This window comes from Carassius carassius, chromosome 43, assembly GCF_963082965.1.
Source record: "Carassius carassius chromosome 43, fCarCar2.1, whole genome shotgun sequence".
Taxonomy (NCBI): domain Eukaryota; kingdom Metazoa; phylum Chordata; class Actinopteri; order Cypriniformes; family Cyprinidae; genus Carassius; species Carassius carassius.
The window spans coordinates 11971251-11998512 of record NC_081797.1 but is presented as its reverse complement, the minus strand read 5'-3'; the positions used below and the strand labels follow the sequence as shown (position 1 = coordinate 11998512).

At 38.8% G+C, this 27262-nt stretch overlaps 2 protein-coding genes across 4 annotated transcripts in view; one reads left to right on the top strand and one right to left on the bottom strand.

Annotated features, from left to right (window-relative positions):
• LOC132125444 (galactose-specific lectin nattectin-like) overlaps positions 1-27262 on the top strand; it is a 282210-nt gene that overhangs the window by 78906 nt on the left and 176042 nt on the right. The gene's annotated exons all lie outside the window — the stretch shown is intronic.
• Positions 3034-25800, bottom strand: LOC132125441 (uncharacterized). Of its 3 annotated transcripts, XM_059536873.1 has the most exons (6): positions 25713-25800; positions 23933-24104; positions 22614-22778; positions 22434-22521; positions 5066-5403; positions 3034-3155 (listed from the first exon to the last, which is right to left on the bottom strand). In XM_059536873.1, exons 2-5 carry the CDS (start codon positions 24055-24057, stop codon positions 5101-5103), a joined length of 681 nt encoding a protein of 226 aa, XP_059392856.1. In that variant the 5' UTR covers positions 24058-24104; positions 25713-25800; the 3' UTR covers positions 3034-3155; positions 5066-5100. The 3 variants fall into 3 exon arrangements, with proteins under 3 accessions (XP_059392856.1, XP_059392855.1, XP_059392857.1); XM_059536872.1 differs by lacking the exon at positions 3034-3155 and having other exon boundaries at positions 3868-5403; XM_059536874.1 differs by lacking the exons at positions 3034-3155; positions 25713-25800 and adding an exon at positions 24251-24491 and having other exon boundaries at positions 3868-5403.

Genomic DNA, 27262 nt, shown 5'->3' with positions numbered 1-27262 from the left:
AATATGTTGTCAGTACTATTAAAATAAGATCAAATTGAATGGTATTTAGGAGATTATAGTTTTTGCATGACTTATTTCGCATTCAGCTAGACAACCCTGTCCTAGCTGTTATCATAGCCTAGGCTTTTTATTAAAAAGGAAAACAGCAAGGGACCATGGAAAACGACTGTAGCAGGTTTGTTTTTTTATGGTATTATTATTTTTTTTTTTAGCAGCGGGGCAACTCAAGAATGTTGGGCACACAAGTACAGTGGCTCTTTTGCCCCATGGCCAAGATGGCCAAGCCAACATCAAAGTTAGTTCACTAACTTTTAATTCTAGTTATTATTATTATTTGCTTAACCACTTTAAAATGCCTTTTTGGTGGCTTTTAGTCAGAAACCGTAAAGAAAATATATTCTATATCGATACTCATTATAAACACTTGGTAAATTATCAGCCCAGCCGCTCCGGGAGACGTTCAAACTAATAGCACGTAATTTATGTCTCTATGAGGGTGGGTTGATATTCCAGAAGGGAGGCTAGCATCCTCTATGATGTTACTTTTCTCAGCACTCATCAGCGCTGAAAGTGAACACTCGATGCTGATTGGTTCCCCTGGCCTCCCCCTCCCCTTCCCCTTCTCTTTCCCTTAGCTGTGTAATTATATCAGCAGATTCGCCACATTCGCGATAGAAAAGCGGAGCTTTCATGTAATGGTATTACAACTGTGAAATAACAAACAAAATTATATACATTCTGAGACATGAACTGAAATGAATAGTGAATTTTATTAACATTAAATCTTCCTCATTTCACCTCAAAATTTGGGGGAAAACTTTGCCTCCCCTGCCTCACCCGACAAGCCGCCACTGAAACCGACTAAATCATAGTGAACGCGGGAAAATCTAAATGCGCACCCGCGCTAATCTAATCTAACGTACAAGACTGTGTGTGTGTCGGTGGTGCGGTGAGATAAAAATGGGAGCAGGCAGTGGACCAAAGCTATGTGAGGCAAAGCAGGGGGAACTTGAGATGTTTAAAACTTTTTTTGTTGTTGCTCCGTTTGCATTTGTATTGTTTTACTACTTACACAATTAGTTTAACTATATATCATTATATTATTCACAATACACATATTTCAATTATATTTTAGGGGGGGACAACCCTCAGATGGGGGGGTCCGGACCCCCCCGACACCCCCGCGATTTCCGCCTATGCATACTTATATAATTTATTCTGTCATGCAAATCCGAATTTTCATTAGCTGTTACTCCAGTTTTCAGAGTTATGATCCTTCAAAATATAAATCTAATATATTGATTTATTACCAGTGCTGGAAAACGTTTTGCTGCTTAATATTTTTTTGGAACCTGTGAGATTTTGTTTAGGATTATTTGATGAATAGAAAGATAGAAAAGAACATCATTGATAGTAAATCAACATATTGGAATGATTTCTAAAGGATTATGTGACATTGAAGACTGGAGTAAAGGCTGATGAAATAAATATATATATATATATATATATATATATATATATATATATATATATGTATATATATGTATATATATATATATATATATATATATATATATATATATATATATATATTTATACACACGCATAACATACATTTTATCTATATATCTTAATAAAAAATAGACTCAGTATATATGACCCAAAGTAACTAGTAACTAACTACTTGAGTAGTTTTTTTATTCGATACTTTTTTACTCTTACTCAAGTAACTATTCAGACTAGTACTTTTACTTTTACTTGAGTAAATATTTCTATAAGTACTTTTACTTTTACCTGAGTACAGTTTTTGGGTACTCTACCCACCTCTGACTCTCTGAAAAAAAAGAAGGTACAAACCCTTGTCACTGGGGCGGTACCTTTTACTGGTACAAAATTGTACCTTAATGTGAAGTAACAAATTTGTACCATTATAGTTTGTACCTTTATGGATATGATTTGTACCATGGAAAACCAAAATGTACCTTTTTTTTTAACTTACTGGTACAATATTGTACCTTTATCTAAGGTACAAATTTGATCCTTTAAGGTACCACCCCAGTGACAAGCCCTTTTGTACCTTAACCATGTCAAATATGTTCCTTCAAGAACTATTAAAGGCCATTTTTCTATTGAATAACCAATTTAATATGAGAAACAATACACATAAATACGTGTTTGAATACTTTGTTACAGGTTATTTTGTAAAATCTCTGCAGTTTACAATGAAGATTTAAAACATTTTTAACAGAACATAAAAAAACATTTCTCCATTTGCTACAAACTATTTCACTAAAATGTCACAATATGTCTATTTAATTTTCCAATTTACAATAAAAATTCACAAGCTATTCACAATACACATAAATACATGTGTTTGAATACTTTGTTACAGATTCAAATGTTTCTTGTTTTGTAAATACATCTCTACAGTTTACAATGAAGATTTAAAACATTTTTAACAGAACATAAAAACATTTCTCCATTTGCTACAAAGTATTTCACTAAAATTTCAATGTCAATTTCATTTTCCAATCTACAATAAAAATGCACAAGCTATTCACAATACAATTTAGACTTGTAAATGTTTACCTTCCATACAATACCCTTGAATTTACATAACATTAACCGTTTTAAAGGAGTAATTAAATTATGTATAGCATTATAAACATTTTAATGAGATGTAAACCTAATGTTTTGTAGGTGAGTGACTATGCATATCTGGCTCCTACATACAAATGGTCATCAACCACATAAAGGTCAAGTGTCTGGTGGTCCAGTTCCTCTTCTGGCATCACAAAAAAACAATTCTTATCATATGAAACACGAAATGCATGGAAATGAGAGTCAAACGATTGTGGGAGCAACAGTTTCCCACACAGTATCCACAATGTATCTACATTGAAAACGTACTTAACCTGAAAGAATAAAGGAACTTCCTCTGTATGCACAACATCAATACCAAACATCTTTGGTGCTGTACTTTACATTATTTACACAAACCGCTTTTACACGTTGAAGTGTTTTACCTGCAAAATCTTGTTCCAGTCACTTTTTCATAATCACTCAACATGCTTTCTGATGAAAACTCCCAACACTGTTTGAATTGGTGTCTTTTGCTTAAGGAAGCAGCAATATTCATGAAGTTTCTACAGGTGCTAGATACAGTTTTAAAATACTGATGCTTACTTTCAAAACGCATACACCAAAGTGGACGCAGCGGACCATAAGATGAAATAAGTCTAGCATAATGAATTAGATAATGACACTTGGGTGTGATGATGTCAAATACATCTTTTAAATCTTGTAAGAACTCTTTCACTTTCAAATCAAGAATCGGGAGGCTTTCTCTTTTCACTCTAGGAGCCAGTATCTGCAATTTCTCGACATAGAAGATAAACATTCAAAAATTCAGAATTGGATGGAATGCGATGTGCAATCAAAAAAGGTAAAAGCCTAAATAAGCACCATTTTTGTGAGGCTGATCCTGAGATGCTAGAATTGTGTAATATTTTCTCAGAAAGCTGGGATGGTTTGTTCGCTCTGTCATTTTGACCTATTGAGAATTGACTCAATTCAGCATTTACTTCCTGTATAGTCATATGCTTTTCTCTATGTGCTTTACATAAAACTAGTTTGACTACTAAAGGTATTACGCCTTCTAATAAGTCGTGCACAATATCTGGTGGCAGTCCTTTTGTCACATGAAAGTAACTTAGTTCATCAAATGGACAGATTCTCTGAACACCATATACTGCACTGTTGGTAGGATTTTCCTTTATAGACTCTAAATGATATTTGTGGACTTCTGAAATTCTGAGAATGAATTTATCTTCACTGAAAAACATTCTTATTTGAGTGGGTTGCCATACAGTATCTACATATTCGTCCTGTGTCAAAGGACACGCTAAATCCACCAATCATGTGAGCAGACAAATTGTCCCCAGAGATAGAAGCCAAAGCAGCACGCACATTGAATGTCTTATTACTGAACATCAAATCAAAGCCATCAGTTGACAGTAATTTAAAATCATCCAACAGAGGTTTCAGAATAATGTCCATGTGCTGCTTAAACAAAGAATGCTTAACGAGTAATGCAAGGTGGATATGCTTTAGCTGAGACCTGCGTTTTACACCTATATTGCCAACACTATAGTAAATAGCACAGAGTTTGTGTTTGTTTCTTTTGGAACCAAGCGGATTGACCACTTCAAACTCATCTTCGTAAAAGTGCAGGCGCAATGCAGCTGGATGTTTGGAAAAGAATGGATGTCCCTTAAAGTACTTTCCGTCATTGTAGTCCCTCAGCACATGCTCATCCCTAGGCTGAATGTTTTGTTCATGTATTGAGTCCCATACATCCTCATGGCTGCAGTACTTTTTGAGCACATCAGTGAAGGGAACATAAGCAAAATTTCCAATCACATGACCATTAACATCCCTAACAGTATGCTGCACAGGTTCTATCATGTCCAAATGAGAAATACAGTATTCTTTGAACAAATGTTCAGAGTCTATTACCTTACAGGCCTCAGCAAAAAAGTCAAATGATTGTAAATGCCCTACAAGTTCAGGAATTTCTTCAATATTAAAACCATTTTGCTTTAGATGGTAAGAAAGCAATGAATCGTAGTTTTCTTTGAAGAAACTAAACAGAAACTTGACATCTTGCAAGATTTCTTGCTGAACAGACTGCGGTAGGACATTTTTTTCTCTGCATTTCAATACAAAGGAAACCAGATTTCCTCTGAAATTAGTAAAAAGATCGTTCATATCCAGCATAACATCTTCAGGAGTATCCTCTGCAGTGTCAGTGTTGACTTCATTGTCACTAATGACAACTTCATTGTCACTAATGTCAACTTTATCCTCTCCAGTGACGTTGTTATGACTTGGCCAAATGTGAGTTCTGTGTTTTCTATATACATGACGCCTGAAAGACTCGTATTTGAAAAAGTAATTTTCACATCCATCAAGTCCGCAACAGATGGAAAAGTCATGCTCATGAGCATGAATCAATCCTACATGTTTGATTAGTTTCACTACAGTAAAATATCTGCGTGAACACTTTGGACATGCATAGGGTCGTGGCATCCTCTCAGTCTAAGATAAAAGATTAATAATCCTGACGACAGCAGTTGGCAATGGTTTGTCACCAGGGGCAATTACCTTCAACACATGCCTTTGGAGAAAGAGTAGTGTGTTCCTGTTGTACGAGGGATATGCAAGGTTGAATACAAAATACGTGCAAAAAGCAGAGAGAACACCGTCCTCCACCCCAACTGCTCGGCAAACTTCAGATCCCTCCATTTTCACAGTGCTGAAAATTCTCTTCTCGCTGAAGACCTGTTTCCAGTTAGATGCTCCCAAAATCTGTACAGTGGGATATGGTGTGGCTGGTTCTTCCTAAACAGAATGGAAAAAACAATATTACAAACATCAAAAGTAAATCTGGATTAAATTCATGTTCCCAATGACTAGTTACAACTGTTTATCTACACTTAAGCCAGTGTAAGGGAAACAGGTCAATTTAGCTCAAAGGGAATCATTTAAGATTTTAAAGGGAATTTGAACAGAATCACTGTTTCACAGCTGATCACTGAGACGCCCTGAGATTCACTGAACGAGCTGTTTAACATCAAATCTGCGCTGGATATTTATATCCAAACTATAGTGAAAACACTATGTCGGGTCTCGGGGCTAATCACCTGTCTTTTTGGTGTGTGGGTGTGTGTGTGTTGGGATGGTTTGACAGCTCACCGCGTCTGCCTGTTTGTGTTCTCCCCGCCTCCCTTGTTTCCCCGTTGTTAACCTTAATTGCTCGCCACCTGTTCTCTATGTCCTTCTAATTTTTTCCCCTTTATTATTCCCTGTGTTTCTCTGTCTATTTTCAGACTGTTGTTATTCGTACCAATAGCTCCGATCATCTAGCAGCTCTTTGTACTCACCTTGTCGTGTCTTGTCCTCAGGCTCCAGTGTGTTTAGCTGATTCCTCTGCCCTTGTTCTTACAAGCCTAGAGCTCCTAGTAGCTTCCAGCTGTTCATCCCTCCGGTTCGGCGGTTATACGTACTTCTGTGAAACGTGACTCATCTGCTACTCATCCTGTCACTGCGAGTGAAACCTGTGAAACATGACTCATCTGCTACTCATCCTGTCACTGCGAGTGAAACCTGTGAACCGTGACTCTTCTCCTCTGACTCCTCTGTTTTGAATAAAGCCTTGAGTTTACCCGCATCTGAATCCAGCCTGCTTTCTCCTGACAGAACAGTCTGACCAGATTATGGATTCAGCGGGATCTGATCCGCCTCGGTCGGCTCTCGTTCAACAGGGAGTGTTGTTAGGGCAGCATGCCACCCAGCTCAACACCACCGCGCAGGATGTGGACATTCTCAGTGCCAGAGTCTCCGAACTCCTCACACGGGTGGACGATCTTTAGTGAGAGGCAATGAGCCGGGGGCCCGTTCCTCACACCGGTATGTCACACGAGTCCGAACCCCATGCCAACAATCCGCCGGTCTACAATGGCGATCCTAACGCCTGTCAAGCGTTTCTCTCCCAATGCTTGCTGGTGTTTTCTCTGCAGCCCTGGTGTTACGCAAATGAAGAGACCAAGGTGGCTTACGTCCTTACACTCCTCTTGGGCCGTGCCCGCGAATGGGGAATCGCCGTATGGAGATCGCGGGCTCCCTGTTGTGCCACCTTCGCGGATTTCAGTCTAGAGATGGCCAAATTGTTTGATCGCTCTGCTCAGGGTGACGAGGCGGCGGCCCAGTTATCACGACTGTCACAGGGGAGGAGCTCCGTCACTGACTATGCTATCCAGTTCCAGACTTTAGCTGCGGCATGCGGCTGGAATGAGAGCGCGCTGCGCGCTCGTTTTCTTGTGGGGTTGGATTTCGCCATTTCGGATGAACTCGCGGCCATAGAGCTCCCGCAGGAATTGGATAGACTCATTAGTCTCGCGCTCCGTATTGAGGGTCGTCTCAGCCGGCGCCGCAAACAACGGCAAACACCCGCCCCGTGGCGCCACCTAGAGTTTTCCTCTGCCAGTTCAGCCGGCCGACAGCCCTCGGAGGAGGAGCCCATGCAGTTGGGTCATCTACGGCTTACACCACAGCAGAAGCAGGAGCGTCTGTCGTCGGGGGCGTGTCTATACTGCGGCAAGGGAGGCCACTTCGCCCTTCAGTGCCCGTTAAAAGCCAGGGCCCACCAGTGAGGCGGAGAGTCCTGGTGGGCACGGTTCTCAGCTCAAGCTCTCCTGCAGCACGCACTCAGCTGCCGTTCCAACTCTCCTTCCAGAGTCGTTTACACACTGGACTCGCCCTTGTGGACTCAGGGGCTGAGGGGAACTTCCTTGATGCTGCCTCTGCTCAACGTTGGAGAATACCGCTTGTCCCTTTGGTTAGTCCCGTTTCAGCATGGTCATTAGCTGGCCGTCCCCTTACCACCATCACCCACATCACTCCCAAGATAGATCTCCATATTGCTGGCAGCCATCATGAGCGGATTGAACTGTTTATTATTGATTCCCCTAAGGCTCCTTTATTTCTGGGACACCCATGGTTGCATAAGCACAATCCCCACATTGATTGGGTCAGTAATTCTGTTTTAGCCTGGAGTCAGTCTTGTCACGTGTCATGTTTGGGTACTGCTTTTTGTCCTGTCTCTGTGTCTTGTGTTCCTCAGGAGGATCCCTCTGACCTGACTGGTGTTCCGGCGGATTACCATGATCTTCGGGCGGTCTTCAGTAAGGCCCGGGCCACCTCGCTACCTCCGCATCGCCCTTACGACTGTGCCATTGATCTCCTCCCGGCTCTTCTCCGCCTAAGGGTCGTTTATATTCCCTTTCAGGTCCTGAGAGAGAGGCCATGGACAAGTACATACGTGAGTCACTTCAGGCTTGGCTCATCCGCCATTCCTCCTCTCTTTTCTTTGTTCAGAAGAAGGACGGCTCCCTGCGCCCCTGTATTGATTACAGAGGTTTGAATGACATTACTATCAAGAACAGGTACCCCCTACCTTTAATGTCTTCTGCTTTTGAATTATTACAGGGAGCTTGGGTCTTCACCAAGTTAGACCTGCGCAACGCCTACCACTTGGTGCGCATTCGGGAGGGGGATGAGTGGAAGACGGCATTTAACACCCCTTCGGGACACTACGAGTACTTGGTTCTTCCGTTTGGTCTTACCAATGCTCCAGCCGTTTTCCAGGAACTCGTCAACAGCGTGTTGGGTGACATGATTAATCAATTTGTCTTTGTGTATTTGGATGATATTTAGATTTTTTCCTCTTCTCTCCAATTACACACCCAACATGTCAGACGGGTTCTCCAGCAGTTACTAGAGAACCAGTTGTTTGTCAAGGCGGAGAAGTGCGAATTCCACGCTGAGTCAGTTACGTTCCTTGGCCACATTATTTCTACGGAGGGGATCAAGCCTGATCCCGCTAAGATTGAAGCTGTTGCCCAGTGGCCGGTCCCTGACTCCCGGAAGGCTCTGCAGCGTTTCCTGGGTTTTGCCCACTTCTACCGGCGATACATCCGGAATTTTGGTCAGATCGCTGCACCGCTGACAGCCTTAACCTCCACTAAGGTGTCCTTCAGGTGGAACCGGGAAGCGCAGGTAGCCTTTGACATTTTAAAGTCCCGTTTTGTCTCTGCACCTGTTCTGATGGTTCCAGATCCGGAGGCCCAGTTCATTGTCGAGGTTGATGCTTCGGATGTTGGGGTTGGCGCAGTTCTATCTCAGCGTTCCCTCCATGATGGGAAGGTTCATCCTTGTGCATTCTTCTCTCGTCGTCTCAGCCCTGCAGAACATAACTATGACATCGGCAACAGAGAGCTGCTGGCGGTACGATTGGCCTTGGGTGAGTGGCGTCATTGGTTGGAGGGGTCAGCGCAGCCCTTCTTGGTCTGGACGGATCACAAGAACCTAGAATACATCCGTTCGGCCAAGAGGCTGAGCTCGCGTCAGGCCCGCTGGGGGCTCTTCTTTGCCAGATTCAACTTCACCCTCTCGTACCGGCTGGGATCTAAGAACACCAAGCCCGGTGCCCTCTCTCGCCTGTTCGGTGCTCCGGAGGGGGAGTTTGCGGCCGAGGCCATCCTTCCTGAGGGGGTGGTGGTCGGGGCTCTTTCATGGGGTATCGAGCAGCGAGTTGAGGAGGCCGGTCAAGGGGTGCAGGTGCCGGGAGAGTGCCCGGCGGGCAGGTTGCCGGTGCCGGCTGCGCTGCGCTCTGAGGTCCTAGAGTGGGGTCACTCATCCAGGTTAGTCTGCCATCCAGGTATTCGGAGAACGTTGTCTGCCATCCGACAGCGTTTTTGGTGGCCTACTATGGCCGCAGATGTTAGACAGTTTGTGTTGGCCTGCCCCACATGTGCCCAAAGTAAGCCTGTCAATCGCCCTCCTGATGGTCTACTGCATCCTCTCCCTATCCCTTCCCGTCCTTGGTCACACATTGCCCTTGATTTCGTCTCTGGGCTTCCTCCGTCGAAGGGAAACACTGTAGTTCTCACGGTGGTGGATCGCTTTTCCAAGGCGGTGCATTTTATTCCCCTGCCCAAGCTGCCCTCCGCCCGGGAGACCGCCCAACTGGTGGTGGATCACGTCTTCCATCTCCACGGGTTACCGGTGGATGTGGTTTCAGATAGGGGTCCCCAGTTTGTCTCCCGGTTCTGGAGGGAATTTTGTAGACAGATTGGGGCCTCTGCAAGTCTGTCTTCTGGTTTTCATCCTCAGACCAATGGGCAGTGTGAGCGGGCCAACCAGGATCTAGGAAGAATGCTCCGCTGTCTAGCATCCAACAATCCGAGTTCCTGGTGTCAGCAGCTCTCCTGGGCAGAATACGCTCATAACACCCTTCCTGCGGCCGCGTCAGTTATGTCCCCTGTTGAGTGTGCTGTTGGTTATAATCCACCTCTGTTCCCATCACAGGAACCCGACGCAGCGGTTCCATCCCCCTGGCTTTCGTCCAGCGCTGCCGTCGCACCTGGAAGAAAATCAGGAGGATTTTGGTCCAAACCTCTGGCAGAACCAAGGCTGCAGCTGATCGTCGCCGGTCCTCTCCTCCTGCCTATGTGTGTGGTCAACGGGTTTGGCTCTCTACCAAGGATCTGCCTCTCCAGGCGCCTTCTCGTAAGCTGGCACCCACATTCATTGGGCCATTCCGCATCACCAAGGTGGTTAGTCCGGTGGCGATCAGGCTCAAGCTCCCTCCTCTTGGTCGGGTTCACCCGGTGTTTCATGTTTCCAGGGTCAGGCCTGTGTTCTCTTCCCCCCTTAATCCTGCTTGCAGTCGCCCCACCCCCCACCCCCTCGTCTTGTGGATGGATCTCCTACCTATACGGTTAAGAGATTACTCGATGAGCGGCGCCGCGGCAGGGGGTTTCAGTATCTTGTGGACTGGGAGGGCTATGGTCCAGAGGAGAGGTGTTGGGTGCCGTCCCGGGACATTCTGGACCGCTCGTTGATTGAGGACTTCCGGCGGCATCGAGGTAGGCCCCTTCCTAGAGCGCCAGGTGATGCTCCTGGGAGGGGGGGTACTGTCGGGTCTCGGGGCTAATTACCTGTCTTTTTGGTGTGTGTGTGTTTGACAGCTCACCGCGTCTGCCTGTTTGTGTTCTCCCCACCTCCCTTGTTTCCCCGTTGTTAACCTTAATTGCTCGCCAGCCTGCTTTCTCCTGACACACTATCAATTAGCACAGTAACAAGATCATCAGTTTAAGACATTAACTTTGTAAGCACAAAACACAAGATACTTCTCTTTTCAATATGACTAAGGCTTTATTAGATAAATCTAAGACATATAAACTAATCTAACACATAAACGCACACACTCACACATTCACACAAGTTGCAGGAAGATCGAAAGTTAGGGAAAGATGAGTTTAAGAGAATGGAAATGTGGAATCCCAAGTTTACAGCAATACGTTAAATTGCATAGACATGAACAGCCATCAATCACTTAATTAACCCTCGCATTGAGTTCCTCAATGAGGTTAAAATTATATTAGATACACCAGTAAAGGTCACAGTCTGGAGGTAAAGTTACTTGCGTCTCCTGTGAAAAGGGAGTCCCCTTTGTTGTCCTTGAAAGGAGGTTTCCCCCGATGTCGCTGATTGGCTGGAAATTCAGTAGTCGGTGAAGTGACGTCTTGGGAAGCCCGTGGTTGGGCGTTGGCTGAAGATGCAGAGTTGTGTGGCTGGTTGAAGTTGAACTCGACGTTACAAAACTTAACTCAGAACACGAAACTCTCAAATGGAAAAGAAAAGAAGTAAAGTTTGGCGATACTAGGTGGTGTTTCTTCTCATCGTGGCTAAGTAGTAGCATGCGTGCAGGCCGAAGCACGCTGGAACAGCGCTCAAAGAACAGTGATGACTAACAGCATGGCTAAAAGCTAAAGCTAAGAAGCAAAGCTAAAAGCTAAAAGCATACTGATAGCACAAGCAAAGCTAAAACTAAAAGCAGGCATGACTAGTAGCAGAAGCAAAGCTAACAACTAAAAGCAAGATTTTATGGTGTCCTAAGTATTTAAACTGGCCTGTTGGCCACACCTCAAATGTTGTCTTGACCAATCAGATATTGTCTTGGCTCGGGGGTATCATAAATCATGTTATCTTATCAAGCATGTGGTCCGAATTTTCCCGCTCTTGCAGGGTATAATTTTGGACATGATTCCTATAACAAGAATATGATACATTTGACAAATAACTGATCAGGACTATTTCAGGATCAGGACTAACTGTCAGGACTATTTCAAGCAAGCAGATTCGATTACATAAGATACTAGACATGAATATGTATCCTTAAGCTATCCCATAGTTATTAAAAGACATACACAATAAGTGATTATAACATGATAGTCAAATGTGTGGGTTACACATAAATGAATATGGAGTGAAGCGAGGGACTGATATTCATTTAGAAGTCATTTTGGAGTTCATTTTGGTCCATATATATGTACAAAAGACAGTTTCTTTGTCATTCTCTTGACAAAGATTTCTGTGGAGACCAGAGGTTCAAAGCCTGGTTCTGCTGGGTGGGGGAAGTACTTAAGGATATGGTGTATAACTCTCATGGGTTTACATGTGATGTCCAGCGTTGCATTTCAATTAATTTCGCCAAATTTGACAATCTCTTGTCAATAATTGTTCTAGTGGTGTTAATGTTGAAAGCTGTTCTGTGGAAGAGTTGGTTGGTTATCTTGCTTGGGACTTGTGGCACAGAATGTTTTATGACTTCCTGTTGCCTTACTGAGGAATTCGGCTCGTGTTTCAGCCACAGCCCTGATTGACTCTTTAATTTGTCTGGTTCGAGTCATTTCTGCTACACCAGAATAGTTTTTATATTATCTTACTTTTAGATAAATTCAGGGCCAAAACTTCTAGATGCACTTGGCCGAAAACCTTTTTTTTATATATATATATTTTTGTATAATTGTATTATTAAAATACTTGAATTAAATTCAATTATTTAATGATTCTGAATTTAAAACATACAAGCCAATAAATGAAAATAATTATCGAAAGTCGAAATATCGGTGCATCCCTACTTACTTTAGATACTTTGCATTAAATACCTGTCTGATTGTGACACAATCGTCCACTTTCTCCCTGAAAATCACCGGAAGTAGAACCAGAGCAGCACGAAAATCCATATCTAAAAAGACATTGAATAGGTATTAGGGGAGTAACAGTTCAGAAAGACCTGAAATATTTCAGTTGGTGTGCAATGAATCTAAAATATATGAAAGTTTAATTTTTATCATTACATTATGGAAAATAATGAACTTTATCACAATATGCTAATTTTTTGAGAAGGACCTGTAATGTGCTTCTATAACGGATTTCCCCTTACCCAAACTCAAAACAATGGACACAATTTTGCTGAAGGAATCCTGGAAACACCGGTTTAAATTTACGGCATGTATTCGACCCATTTCCTGGAATAACTGAAATACAAATACGAAAAGAAAAAAAAATAATAATTTAAATTAATGTTATTTCTTTTCTCACCATAGTATAAAGCAACAGTTCACACACCATGCTCTAATGGGAGCTTTCAAAAGCTTGTTCCCACATTGAGAAATTGTGTTGTTTACACAAAAATATTTTCACTTAAGCAGCATTTATGCACAGCTATTGTGAATAGGCTTCTCTCATGCACTCTTGAATGTTCAAACGAGAGCAGGGTTTTTCCTAAAGAGAGAATTACGAGGCGGCTGCCTAAGTCAAATTTCGTTCCGGATCTCGACAAAACTGGGGCAGACAGTCACATGCTCAGATAAATTTTTTTAATAAAAACATAACATTTCAATTAATCAAGGGTGGATGACAAATAAATCATTATAATGCATTGAGTTTAATAAAGACACGGAACTCTCATCACTGTAAAACGCAATGAACGTGCGACACTTTTACTTTCGTTTTCAACAACGTAATTCTCTTCAGGGAAAAACATTCAAGTAAAACATATCAGGGCTCGATAATAACGCTTGTCTGTGACACGTGTGTTTTTTTTAAGGGACAAGTGAAAGAGAATTGTACTTGCCTAACCGGACAAATGCCCTGATTAAAAGAATTTTCAATATAAAAAACTAGGGAATCACCGAAAACGCGAGGATGATTCTGATTTAATTTAATGTAAGTGGCGATTAATGAATTTATCTTTAAAATGTAAAAAAAAAAAAAACTTTTGGTAGGTGCATGTCCACAGAACCCCCCCCCCCCCCCCCCCCCCTCATGGTAAAAGGTAAAATATTCACTTTTTTTTTTTTTTTGCACAAGTAACATGGACAATAATTTTTATGCTTTCAGAATTGTTTTTTTTTAAGTAATAATCAGCTGCCATTGTATGGAAATCAGTAAACGATATGTATAAGCTTTTTTTTTTTTTTTTTTTTTTTTTTTTACTTTACTTACAACTTAAGGGGTCTTAAGGAAGGGATATTTTTGAAAAATTTCTGCAGTAGGAATGCCATTGGTTATTTCCCTCCTCCTCCAAGCAAATGTTTGTTTCATTTTTTTCATCCACTATTGCAGCATCTGGTTGGGTCTTCTTGTACTGGTCCTGTAAGTACGGTGGCCCAGTGGTGCACAACACAACGACATTAAAAAAGCAAACATAAGCTCACAACACAACGACATTAAGCCACAACACAAATACATTAAGCCACAACACAAATACATTAAGCCACAACACAAAGACATTAACCCACAACACAACAAAATTCTCACAACACAACAAAATTAAGCCACAACACAACGAAATTCTCACAACACAACGAAATTCTCACAACACAAATACATTAAGCCACAACACAACGGAAATGCTCCCGACCACTAGGGGGCAGTTGGTCTGCAGAAACGGGCAATAGACTACGTATTTCCTGTGATATCTCAGGGCGAATAAAAGGTTCCTGTCTTTATTCTGTGTAAGTGCATTACCAGCAAACTTTTATCCATAAACGATGAATATTAAATAATATTTAAAAGATTGCTGTGAGATTGCTATTGCTGTGACCCGTTTTGTGAGGCTCCTCAAAGGTTTTTCACACTTCTCCCCTGGATGTAGAAACTCGAAATAAGTGGATTCAAATTAGTAATGTAAGATTTAAGGATTTCAACATCACTTCTGATACTTCAGTCTGCAGGCGCCTCTTCAAGAATGACAACAGCATGCGAATCTACACTAGGTAAGATCTAAACCTTTATTACTATATTAACGAGCACAATGTAGGACTATTGTGAATTTTTTAATTGTCATTATTTATTTTTTGTCACTGTGGTTGCCTGTTTGTTTAAAAACCTCTTCCGTGGATCAAGGCAATACGTGTTAATACATGATTAACCCAAAAATAAAAAAATAAAGCTGTCATCATATACTCAACATTATGTCGCTGTAAACCCACATGGCTTGCTTTGTTCATTGGCATACAGAAATAATGTAAATAATGTTACCGTCAGTCAGCTATCTAGATAGACCCCACAGAATAAATTCAGAACAGTTTAGAATGACACGAGGGAGAATAAGCTAAAACCCCAGCTAAAATCTTTTTACAGACCTACCTTTTTTCCACTTGTATGTCAATACATTATACATTTTTAAGTATCCTTCAGGTTCAGTGTAGGCAAACAAACTTTTTACATTGTTTGGTGTGTATTTTCTGAAAACATGTCTCATCCAATCTAGATTTGAGAAGTAGATCCATTTAATGGCCTTTTGGAGCGTTATTGAACCTGCATTCCACATGGTTCTTTTTTTAAATAGTGAGAACGATTTTTAAAACTAAATATCTTTATAGTTTTCTTTATAGTTTGGTGTGAACGGTCCTTTAAGATTTATTACGATACATGACAATCTAAAAATGGCAACAGTATTTAAAATACTTTATATCAAGTGAAGAAGTTCCTATCACAGCAAACACCTATCAGAACCACCGATGCAAATCAACGTGGATTACCGGGAGTCCTGCTTTTATTTCTACTATCTCTTACGAGTTATAAAAAGATGAGGTGGACGGAGTTTAAAGCTAAACTCTAACTTAGCCCTGCTATTTTTGAGCTGATCAAGTCAGTGCAGCAGCGTTATCCAGCCTTATTAGCTAGATTTGCTAGAAGACGATAGAACAATACTCACCCTAAAGTTGTTCATGTAACGCTTAATGCCCTTCCCCGTGCGATGAAATTCATTTACAGTCATCAGGGGAAGTTTTTGTAAGATGAAAAATCTTCTCCTCCTGTCAATTTGAAAGCTCTACGGAAAGAGCAATGGTTTCCCCGCACAGCACCAGATTTAAATAACGTTAAGCCCCCTGAGGAAAAACATTGTGTACAAGAGCAGAGCTAAACGGTCCAAATTGAAAATATTATCAATTTATTTTTTTGTTCGATTCATGAATCGATACATAAGATTATCAGGATATCAAAACATTTTATAAAAACACGTTTTTCATTTAAAAATCGATTACACATATTAAGTTACACATACGTCTTGAAGAAATATCGGTGTTTAACTTTCAACACCCCTTTTTGCCCCCTAGTGGTCGGGAGCACTTCGGTTGTGTTGTGGCTTAATTTCGTTGTGTTGTGAGAATTTATTTGTGTTGTGGCTTAATGTATTTGTGTTGTGGCTAAATTTCATTGTGTTGTGAGAATTTCGTTGTGTTGTGGCTTAATGTATTTGTGTTGTGGCTTAATGCATTTGTGTTGTGGCTTAATTTCGTTGTGTTGTGAGAATTTATTTGTGTTGTGGCTTAATGTATTTGTGTTGTGGCTAAATTTCATTGTGTTGTGAGAATTTCGTTGTGTTGTGACTTAATTTCGTTGTGTTGTGAGAATTTCGTTGTGTTGTGGCTTAATGTATTTGTGTTGTGGCTTAATGCATTTGTGTTGTGGCTTAATTTCGTTGTGTTGTGAGAATTTCGTTGTGTTGTGGCTTAATTTCGTTGTGTTGTGAGAATTTCGTTGTGTTGTGGCTTAATGTATTTGTGTTGTGGCTTAATGTGGTTGTGTTGTGAGCTTATGTTTGCTTTTTTAATGTCGTTGTGTTGTGCACTACTGGGCCACTGTATGTAAGGTCTTCACATGGGCATTGATTGAAATAGCATCCTCACCAATAGAAGACACACAGTCTTCATCTGCCTATAATGCAATACACATGTAATGACAAGATTACAGGTTTCAAGATTTAGTCATATATAATCTGATTGAATTATTCCTTTGATGAAAGACTACAGTTTAAAGCTGTAGATTCTAAACATTTATTTTAGTTTTATATTGTGATGTATCACTGCTAGACATTGCTTACCACAGATCTGCTGGTTCTCTGACAACTAGCCTCTTTTTCTCCAGGTTTCTTTACATTGTGACCATATTTCATTTTAATCTTTTTTACCTCCTCTTCGTTAACAATTGGGGACCTTTCAGTTTTAAATTTTCTTTTCAGGGACATGTGCCAGGTATGCTGTTGTAAAAACAAAAACAAATGATGTCAAGCTGAAGTTAGTGTTTTCTGGGAAGGCAGTTAAAATGTGCCATACTAAATCGATGGTTGACAAAAAGCCAAATAGCAGTATTGTTAAAGGGTCATGAAACAGTAGACTAAATCTGAGATTCATTTGTGTAGCATCTATTTGTTTCAATTGTAAAAGAAAAAATAGTGAATTTTGATTAGGGCTGCACAATTAATCTAATTTCCAATCGCGATTACGATTATGGATGCCATGATTACGTAATTCATACCATATTAAAGCTGGTTTCAAGCCTTTTCAAAATCTGTTTTTATTTCTTACATTGTTTGTTGGTAACACTTTATGGTTATCTTAAGTTGGCTGATTGCTATGATTTTCAGGAACGGAATTTTGAGAAAAACACGTTTAATTAACTGTCACATCCTACTAGCGGGACGATTGGCGTTCTTATTTATTGCCTTTTTTTAATATCACATTTTAGTAATCATCATAGATAAGGAATTATTCGAAAGCTTACGAACTCAAAATTCATCATGGGAAAACCGTTTTGAAATTGGACGATTGAGCAAGGCGAGCAAGTCCCCGTGAACCAGAAGTTACAACAAACGACTTATATATACACACACACTGTTGTTACCCTAGGCTTTGTTTTTAAAATATGGACATTAGTTTGGCTGTAATTTAAAAAAAAGTTAGTTGAAATCTGAATCCTGCATGTTCTGCGTGTCTCTGTGTGAATGAATGGCAGAGACGTGCGGGTTTGTTTACTACATAGCGACCCTCTAAATTGCAAGTAGACCACTCGCATATGCTACTAAATCTTCCTTCTGGCGACTAAATGATTTCTAATATTAGCCAATGGCTAATAAATTCTCAGATTTTACTCGCCATTGTGTGAGTTGGTATATAAGTATAAGTTTAGCTTAGATATATGTTCACTCTCTGACTGAGCGCTTTAAAGTTTCACTCTCAGTCAGGCGATCTGTGTGATTCAGTTCAACTCAATGGGTGCACAGCGCACCTGTGTTTAATGTACCTCTAGTGTGAAGGCGCACAGATCGCTGTCGCTTTCTCTCACACACACGCAGAGACCATTTAAACTATTCTTGGTTGTATTTTCCTGTCAAAATAGTTGCATATCTATGGAAATCTTCAGCTTTTAAGAATAGCTGGGTTTTCCGATAACGTTAGTGTGTGGAGTTATTGCGCAAATGGCAATCTCATTGGCTGGCACTCGCCCATTATCGTTCGTTTTGATTTCAGCAAATCAGTTCGAGCGAATGCACAAAACCTGATTAATATTCATGAATCCAGCAGCTAATTAATCCTTAGTAATCTTTAGTGTGTTTTTATAGTTCTTCTTATTAGAATTCGTATCAAATTATCTTATCAGTTTTCTTGTTAGTTTTTCTCACCTCCTTTTTTTTTTTACAGAATTACTGAATGACAAAAAAAGCACCACCACCATTCCAGTTAAAATATTCAGTTAAATTGACTAATATGCATTTAAACATGGTTATCAAGTTTACTTCTAATTACTAAAGTTCTAATTATATATCAGTCTGGCGAGTAAACTAAAATATTTAATGGCCAATGGCGATTCAGTTGCAGAGGTGTCCGTAGAGGGTTGCATAGACTGAAGCGCGTGACATTTGCAGTAATTTCAGCATCTGCCATCTCAATGAGGACATAAATACATAAACAACATCACCAGAACTGTTCTGAGTCACTTCACAAGCATTTTACAGTTTCATTTGAGTAAAACCAGTGTCAGTTTAAAGGTATTAACGGCAACCTGTCAAAATAAGTTCATTTTTACAAAAAGGCATTGTGCTAGAAATATTACTATTATTTAGTAGAATGTATGTGATACTGCTACTACTGTTGAAAAAATTTTATAAAACTTTTTAAAGAAATAAATCACACAATATTTCTTCCATGTTTTAATTTTAATAGCAAATCCTTTATTTACCAAAAAATAGAATGTGTTCAAATTTCATTAATTAAAAGACAAATAAAATTTGGGTGAAACTTGTTTACTGTTTTTTGTATAATTTTATTACTTGTAAAAAAAACTTTAATCACAATTTTAAATAAGTATAAAGAATGGCATTGGTTTTATTTTTAGTGATAAAAAGTGTGTTTTTTTTTTTTTTTTAGCATATTGTGTTTTACTTTGGTACCAAAATTGGTATCGAGAACCGTGGATTTTCACTGGTATCGGTACCGAATACTGAAATTTTGGTACCGTGACAACACTAGACTGTATGTGGACTTTTTTTCACCACAAGTCTGAAAGAAGACATGTTATTAAAAGACAAATATCCCAAAATTGACCAGTGGGAAAAAAAGCGTGTCTCGCTTTTAAGAGAAAGTCTCTTCAGCTTGCCACTATAAATCGCTATTTTTCTGCACTGAACTAGTGAATATTGCCACAATAGAATTGCGTACTCCGACACGCAGAAGTGGTGTTTGATTCATCATGAACGAACTGAGTCTTTTCAAAATAAACTTAAATCAGATCGCAAATCGCACCAAACGATTCGTTTACGAATTAGAATGATCCGATTGCAGCGTACTGTCTATGGATTGCAGCTGTTCTGGAGTCGACCACTCACTGATTCAAATGAACCGTTTAGTGCGAGTCTACAGAAGTAAGAACCGGGAGATCTTGTGAGCGCGCGTGCGTCTGATGTTGCTAAAAGTAAGTTACTAATGTCGAAATTTTGGATTAATTATTGTAACTGAAAATCATATTTAGGTCAAAATTGTCAGTTGTTTGGGAACTAAATCCGCTGTAAAGAGTGATCTATTTAAGCCCACTGAAATGCTCGAGTGCAGACGATGCAGACACATCAATTTTAGGAAGAAAAAAAACAACAAAATAAATAAAAAACAAACATTAAAATTACACAGATTAAATACAATAACTCATGCACGTTCAAATTTCCCGCTGCCGTAATGTTAACAGTTTTATTAAAATGCTACCATCCCTATGTGACGTCTGTTTTTATATTGTTTATCAACAGTAACGTTTGGATTAACTAGACGAGTAGACAGACATGAATGTTTATTCATAACCGTACTGAAAATAAGTAAGTATTGTCAGCTGATGCTAACTGTCTAGCTAACAAGCTTGCTTGCTGGTGCTAAGTTGAGGTAATTTTTATAAATAATGTCCAAATATTTTTATTCAACCACCTATATATATATATATATGTATAGATTACATCTGGGTAGAAAAGAAAGGATGTGATGTTCAGAACATGGTAACTACAGTAGTTATCAAAGTGGGAAGAGATGCACCCTGTTTGGCCAGGGGTGTTTTTACACCACAGACAAGGTTTGAGAAGGAAAAAATCCAGGGGCGTAGCCATCTTTTTAGAAGTGAGGGGGGCAGAAATTATATATATATATATATATAGGCTATATATGTAGGCTATATAAAATTTCTTTAATCTATATATCTTACCAATCAACAGTTTTTGAACAGTAATATTTTTATGTTTTTAAAGAATTATCTTCTGCTCACCAAGCCTGCATTTATTTGATCCAAAGTACAGCAAAAAACAATAATATTGTGAAATATTTTTATATTTAAAATAACTTTTTTCCCTATTTGAATGTATTTTAAATTGTAATTTATTCCTGTGATCAAAGCTGTATTTTCAGCATCATTACTCCAGTCTTTAGTGTCACATCCTTCAGAAATCATTCTAATATGCTGATTTGCTGATTATCAATATTTAAAACATGAGTATTCTTTTCAGTATTCTTTGATGAATATAAGGATCCAAAAATTAGCATTTATGTGAAATAAAAAGCTTTTGCAACATTGTACACTATATATCATTCAAAAGCTTACACTCAATATATTTTTTGTTTTTTGGAAAATAAATTATAGAAATGAGCACTTCTACTGAGCAAGGACTCTTTTGTGGTTTCGAGTCTCACGCCGGCAACACCATGACTAAGGTTCTCTTGAGCAAGACACCGAACTGCTCCCCAGGCACCGCAGCATAAATGATGCCCACTGCTCCGGGTGTGTGTTCTCGGTGTGTGTGTGTGTGTTCACTGCTGTGTGTGTGCACTTTGGATGGGTTAAATACAGAGCACGAATTCTGAGTATGGGTCACCATACTTGGCTGAATGTCACGTCACTTCACTTTAAATTGATCTAAAGTGATGATAAAGACATAATTTTCTATTTCAGATTATTCCAGATTTCTATTTCAAAATAACTTTCTATTCATCAAAGAAACCTTTTTTTTTTTTTTTTTTTTCTGAAGGATTGTCTGACTGGAGTTATGATGCTTAAAATTCAGCTTTGAAATTTCAACAAATTACATTTTGAAATATATCGAAATAAAAAACAGTTAATATAAATAGGTTAGTAAAAATATTTCACAATTTTTCTGTTTTGCTGTACTTTGGATCAAATAAATGCAGACTTGGTGAACAGAAAAGACTTCTTTAAAAAATATTAACAAGCTTACTGTTCAAAAACTGTTGACTGGTAGTGGATACAAAAGGCAATTTAAATTTCTCTCAAATTTCTAACTTTTAATTGGCTTAGAAATCTATAACTGCTGGACAATAACAAATAATAATGATTTGTTTATATACTACAAAATGTTTTTGTCAATTAGCACTGCATTATTCATACTTTATTTATCACCTGCTGAAGATGACTTGAAAAACCATATATTGTTGCAATCGTATGTTTAATGTCTTCGTGTTTCCAAAAGTTTCTGGCCTTTTTTTCTCTGTGTAAAAACTGTTTTCATACAGCGATAGCTGGACGCTTTTGCCCATATTAGGAATTTCCTGATATGACTTTCTGCATGAGAAAATATGAAAATATAATTATATTTTCCTTTAAAATGTTCTTCCTAACTTCCGGCCTTATTATCATGTCATATATAGTCCTAACTGTGATGTTCTGTAAAACAACAAACTTTAAAATACTTTGTTCTTACTGGTGAAATCAGATGGTTATCTCTGTTTTCTCTCATGTACATCACAGTGTAAGCTTTCACAGTGAACATCACTCTCATCAGCGTAGTCCATATCAACAACAAAAATATATCTTGACTCCATATAGTGGTTATTTTGGAAAAAATCCCAGGTATTTTGAGCAGTAGGATTATTAAAAATATGTGCGAATATAAAATTTAATTAAGTAGCTTATATATAAAATTTCAGTACTTTTTTACTTAAGTACATAAAAAATCGAGTACTTTTGTACTTTCACTTGAGTAAAATTGAAAAAGGAGTACTTTTACTCTTACTGGAGTAATATTTTATTATATGTATCTGTACTTTTACTCAAGTACTTGATTTGTGTACTTCGTCCACCACTGGCGAGAACCAACTGGTGCTGAAACAGCAGGTTTCATGACCTTTTAAGCACGTCTATAAATTACATTAATGTCTAAAAAAATAAATATTAAACATTTGACTTACATATCCATTTCCCTCTGCATCTCTCAGGAAAGGGTATTTGGAGATAAGAGCCTTGACTGCGCAAACATAGTCACTGTTTGAAGGATATCTATCAGAAGATTAAAAAAAGTGTGCAAATTTACTACAGATGTTTACCAGGGTTTGGAATTTAAAAAACAAAATAGTGTTTATTAAACTTACAGTGTGTGCTGAGCCATAGTCTCGTGCAGCACTCGTACAATTTTATGCCGGTAAGTGCTGATCTTATGACATGGTTCTTTGTTATCCAATTTTAACTGAACATCCTTTGGGAATTTTGGTATTGAGAAGACAAGAGGAAATGGGGCTGGAATTCTTTGCTCTTGGCTGTTTAGACAGAGGAATGATGCAGAATAGAGATGAAACAGTATGAAATGTTCATATCACGATTATAGTGACCAAAATGATCTCTGAATTTTAACAGCATTAGCTACGTTTACATGGACACAATCAGAATGAAATCAATACAATTGATGAATCCGAACAAGGTGTTTACATTAATGATAAATAAAGTAATCTGGTTGATGTGCGCATTTATATGTCACAAGTTTCAAATCAGATTTGATGTTTTGACATGCTCACACCGCACAAATATACAGAGTTTCCCGCTGTTCGTGCATAAATATTCTCCTCTATTGGTTATTTATTTGTTTTAAACAGCAGACGTAATATTAATTCGTCTCTGGTCATAATTTAGAGCAGATTAACCATTTTGCCATGCTGCTTATTGATCACGCAGGAAAAAATGCCCCTCCCCGCGGCCAAAACCAGACGTCTGTGGATGAGAATCCAAAACAAGGACTGGTGGGACGTTGTCCTGCTTCACTTCACAGAGACAAGAGTGAAATGAGGATTTTAGAATGACGGGAAACTTATTAATATGACACTTTATTCAACAGGAAGAACAGCTCGTTCCACGCGTCATTACGCTATTTAACGTCATTGCACAGTCCTTTCAGTTTCAGTTTTCAATCCGATCAAGTGTTTACATGTTCTCTTGATCGGATTACAAAAGGGATAAACCACCCATTTCAATCCGATCGAAATTTCATCTGGATCAAGCTAAATCGGATCGATTAAGGTGTTTACATGAAGGTTTTTTAATCCGATTGAGCCATCAATTCAAATACAAGTGTCCATGTAAACGCAGCTATTGATAAAATGTTCTGTACTCACATATACTGAAATCATTTCACAGAGTTGTATGTCGAAACCAACAAATTAATTAACCGACTTAATTCATTTGGACTTATTTTAAGATCTCTTTATTGAAGTTTTGGGTGAATACACTTTTAATAAAGTGACTTCTGTGAAATCTTTCAGACTTTAATTTGAAGTGCAGTTTTACTGTGCTTTATCAAGACTGACATCAATGTCATTCTGGCAAAAAAAAAAAAAAAAACAAATTTAAGGACTTAAAGAAAATCATTCAACCAGAAGAAAATATAAGGGAACATAAATAAAAAAATACTAATACTTGCCTCAAAGCTGAAGGTGTAGTCAGACTTTCAGACAGTTCTTCACTCTGGTTCTCTTTAAGTTGTTGGATAAGTTTGATAAATTTAACTTGCTTCTTAAAAGACTTCTCAAAAAGTTGTGCTATCATGTGATCCGTGAGACCAGCACTGACAGTTTCCCCATCAACTTCAAAATCTAAGAGTCAAAGAGACATTTGCTAAGTTTCAAAAAACGTATTTAATACAATTAATGAAATGTATATGACTTACAGATAGGGCAGAATCAGGTAACGTTAATCAAAGAGCACACGTCACAAGTGTCTGGACTTTTGCAAGATATACTTTGTGAACATGCACAAGACGGACGTTATTTGTATATCTGAGTTGGGTTTGGGCTGAAATCATGAAATGCACAGAGTTTAATAGGTAAAACACCGTATGTGTAACGAATGTCAAACGTTAAATTAATGCCTGGTTCAGATTACACGATTTTAACAGATCCGTTTGACGTAGGGTGTCGTGTGGATTCGTAAACGACAACGGGCGTCGGGAAACAAGATTCAATAGTTTCATCTCGTATAGTGTGTCAATGTAGCCGACAACCAATGTCGTGTATGCGATGCTTCACCACATCACGACAAAAAGACTAGCATGTTTAATTTTTAACGGTCCTCCACGACGGTTCTGTCAAGAGTGAGTGAGTATGTGAGCGCAGTGTTGCCAACTTAGCGACTTTGTCGCTAGATTTAGCGACTTTTCAGACCCTTTTAGCAACTTTTTTCCAAAAAAGCGACTAGCGACAAATCTAGCGACTTTTTTTGACTGACCTTATTTAGTCTCTGAGACTCTCTGGTACTGCCGCACGAGCACGAGCTCTCTCACTCTCCCAGCGCGCGCACACGCCTGTCTCTCTGCATCTGCTCTATTCAACGAGCAGAGAGGAGCAGCACTTTCAGATAAAAAAGATATTCTGTTGCTTCTAACTCTATTTTACATACAAGTATAGCCGAAATCACAGTACAACCATTGTCTTAATCTTATGTGTATGTGATTTCATTAGACAATGTCGTGAATAGGATTTTAGTCCAGAGATTAACATCTTTGAGAGCTGGTTATGTAGTCTTAATGGACCGCGATTCAGTCATTATAATATTAATTCCGTCATCGGACAACAGAAACATTAAAATATAAAAATAAAAAACTTTGTATTGAGAATTTTGGCTGCATTAAAATGCAGTACATGAGCACAGAAAGGGCAAGATAATATGACGCACTTACGTCATGAATATGCTAATTAGCATATGACGTCATCTAGCGGCATTTAGCGACTTTTCAGGCAGGGTTTAGCTACTTTCCATTGAAAGAAGTTGGCAACACTGTGTGAGCGAGCAACAGTGAGTTATTGTGTGTGTGTGCGAGTGAGTGAGCGACAGTGTGTGTGTGCAAGTGTGTGTGGGTGATTGGGCGAGGGACAGCGTGTGTGTGTGTGTCGGCACGCGATGACTGGTCGGAAAGCAACGTGTAGTCTAACATGTTTCTTGTCCACAACAAAAGATTTTAGGAGTCAAAATCATGTAATCTGACACCGTGACTATCATAACAGACACAAAAATCTTGTAAATTAATCTGAACCAGGCGTAACTTAATTTACCAGAATTGCAGCACACAAACTAAATCACTTTATACTATAATCGGACGGTTAATAGCACTGGATTCATACATAAGCTAAATACACTTGCTAATGCCATGCTTAAATAGTTGTAACATTTTATACATTTTTGATTTGATTAAATATAAAACTCACCTTTGAATTTTCTCTTTTTCTTCCTCTGAGAATTCGAGTCCGGCCTCTGTTAATTTTAATAGGAGTTCTTCTCGACGACAAAGCCATGGTTGTCTGCTTCCCGCTCTCCGTTCTGTTTGAAAATTCTTTGGCCAATCAATGTCGTGTTGCTATGCCTAATGCCATATTGTGTATTGTAACGTAATATTAAAGTAATTAACTGCTTTAAAAATGTCAAAAGTGTACACAAATGGCTAACAGCATTGCATGCTGTCATATATGCTAAATTTACGTTGCTAATTTCGCTTTGAGTAGTTGAAACATTTAAATTGTTTGCCTCATGTACTAAATATAAACACAAATAGTCAAAACTCACCTTTACGTCTACGAACTATTTGATCATTAAAATCCACCTTCTTAATTTTTTTAAGCTTTTAAGTCGAAAAAGACAGAGGCAAAATGTCTGGACGTGTGTTTCAGAAGTGCTTCTTCCCGCTCTCCATAATGACAGAGAAAATTCCGTAACGGCTGCAGCAGCGCCGCCGCCTTCGACCAATCAGTGTCTTGTTGTTATGCAAATTATTTAACACAGCAACCAATCGTGCATGAAACAGTAATTTGGTCAGATTGCAATGGAAAGCAAATGACAAATTGCATGGATACCAATGTAAAATGTATTTCATCATGATTGTCTATGAAAATATTTATTAAAAAACTGCATGAAGTATTTTGTTTTATAAATATCACAAAACCTGTTTCCTCGTGATTTTCACATGTTTTTGGCACTATTTTTTCAGAACTGTTATGATAATGTACATTTAAGACAGTTGTATAAGCTCATTTAAATATTTTAATCAGTAAATTATTCATAACTTTACTATTTAATCATTTTCGTTCATAGAGATTGTGTGCTATTTGCAAATGTAATAATAAGGGAGCTGTCTATCAAGGTTGACAGGTATTCAATGTACCCTTGATGTGAGAACAGTTTTGTACCTTCATTTCAGTTGTACCTTAAAAGGTACCAAACAGTATCATCAGAGGTCTTTCCTGTACCATTTAGGGTACAATTATTAAAAAGGTACAAAACCGTTCTTCGAGGAACATTATTTGTACCACCATGTACCTTTTTTTCTGAGACTGTATACTACTAGAACACTGATATATGTATACCTGCTACATGAAGTATACTTAAAAATATACTTGAAGTTTACTTAAGTATACTTAGTAAAATAACCTTGAAGTATACTACTTTTTCGTAAGGGACACCCATGATGAGAATGAAAGTAAATAACAGATTTAACATAATTTTGTGTGGTATAATTATTTGAGCCCGACAAATGTTCTGAGGGGACTTGATTTGCATTGAAATTAGCTTACATTTGTGTGTATGTACTTGTGCCTAGTACCTCCAGGACAGGATTGTTAATATATTTTGAATGAATGACATTTCCTTCAACAGACAGGCAACTGTGTCCAGACACACATAGAGTCTCTGCCAGGGAATTCTGGGAAGTAATTTCTTCAGGTCCCCATGGATGGAATTGTGTTTTTGTTTTATACACCATATA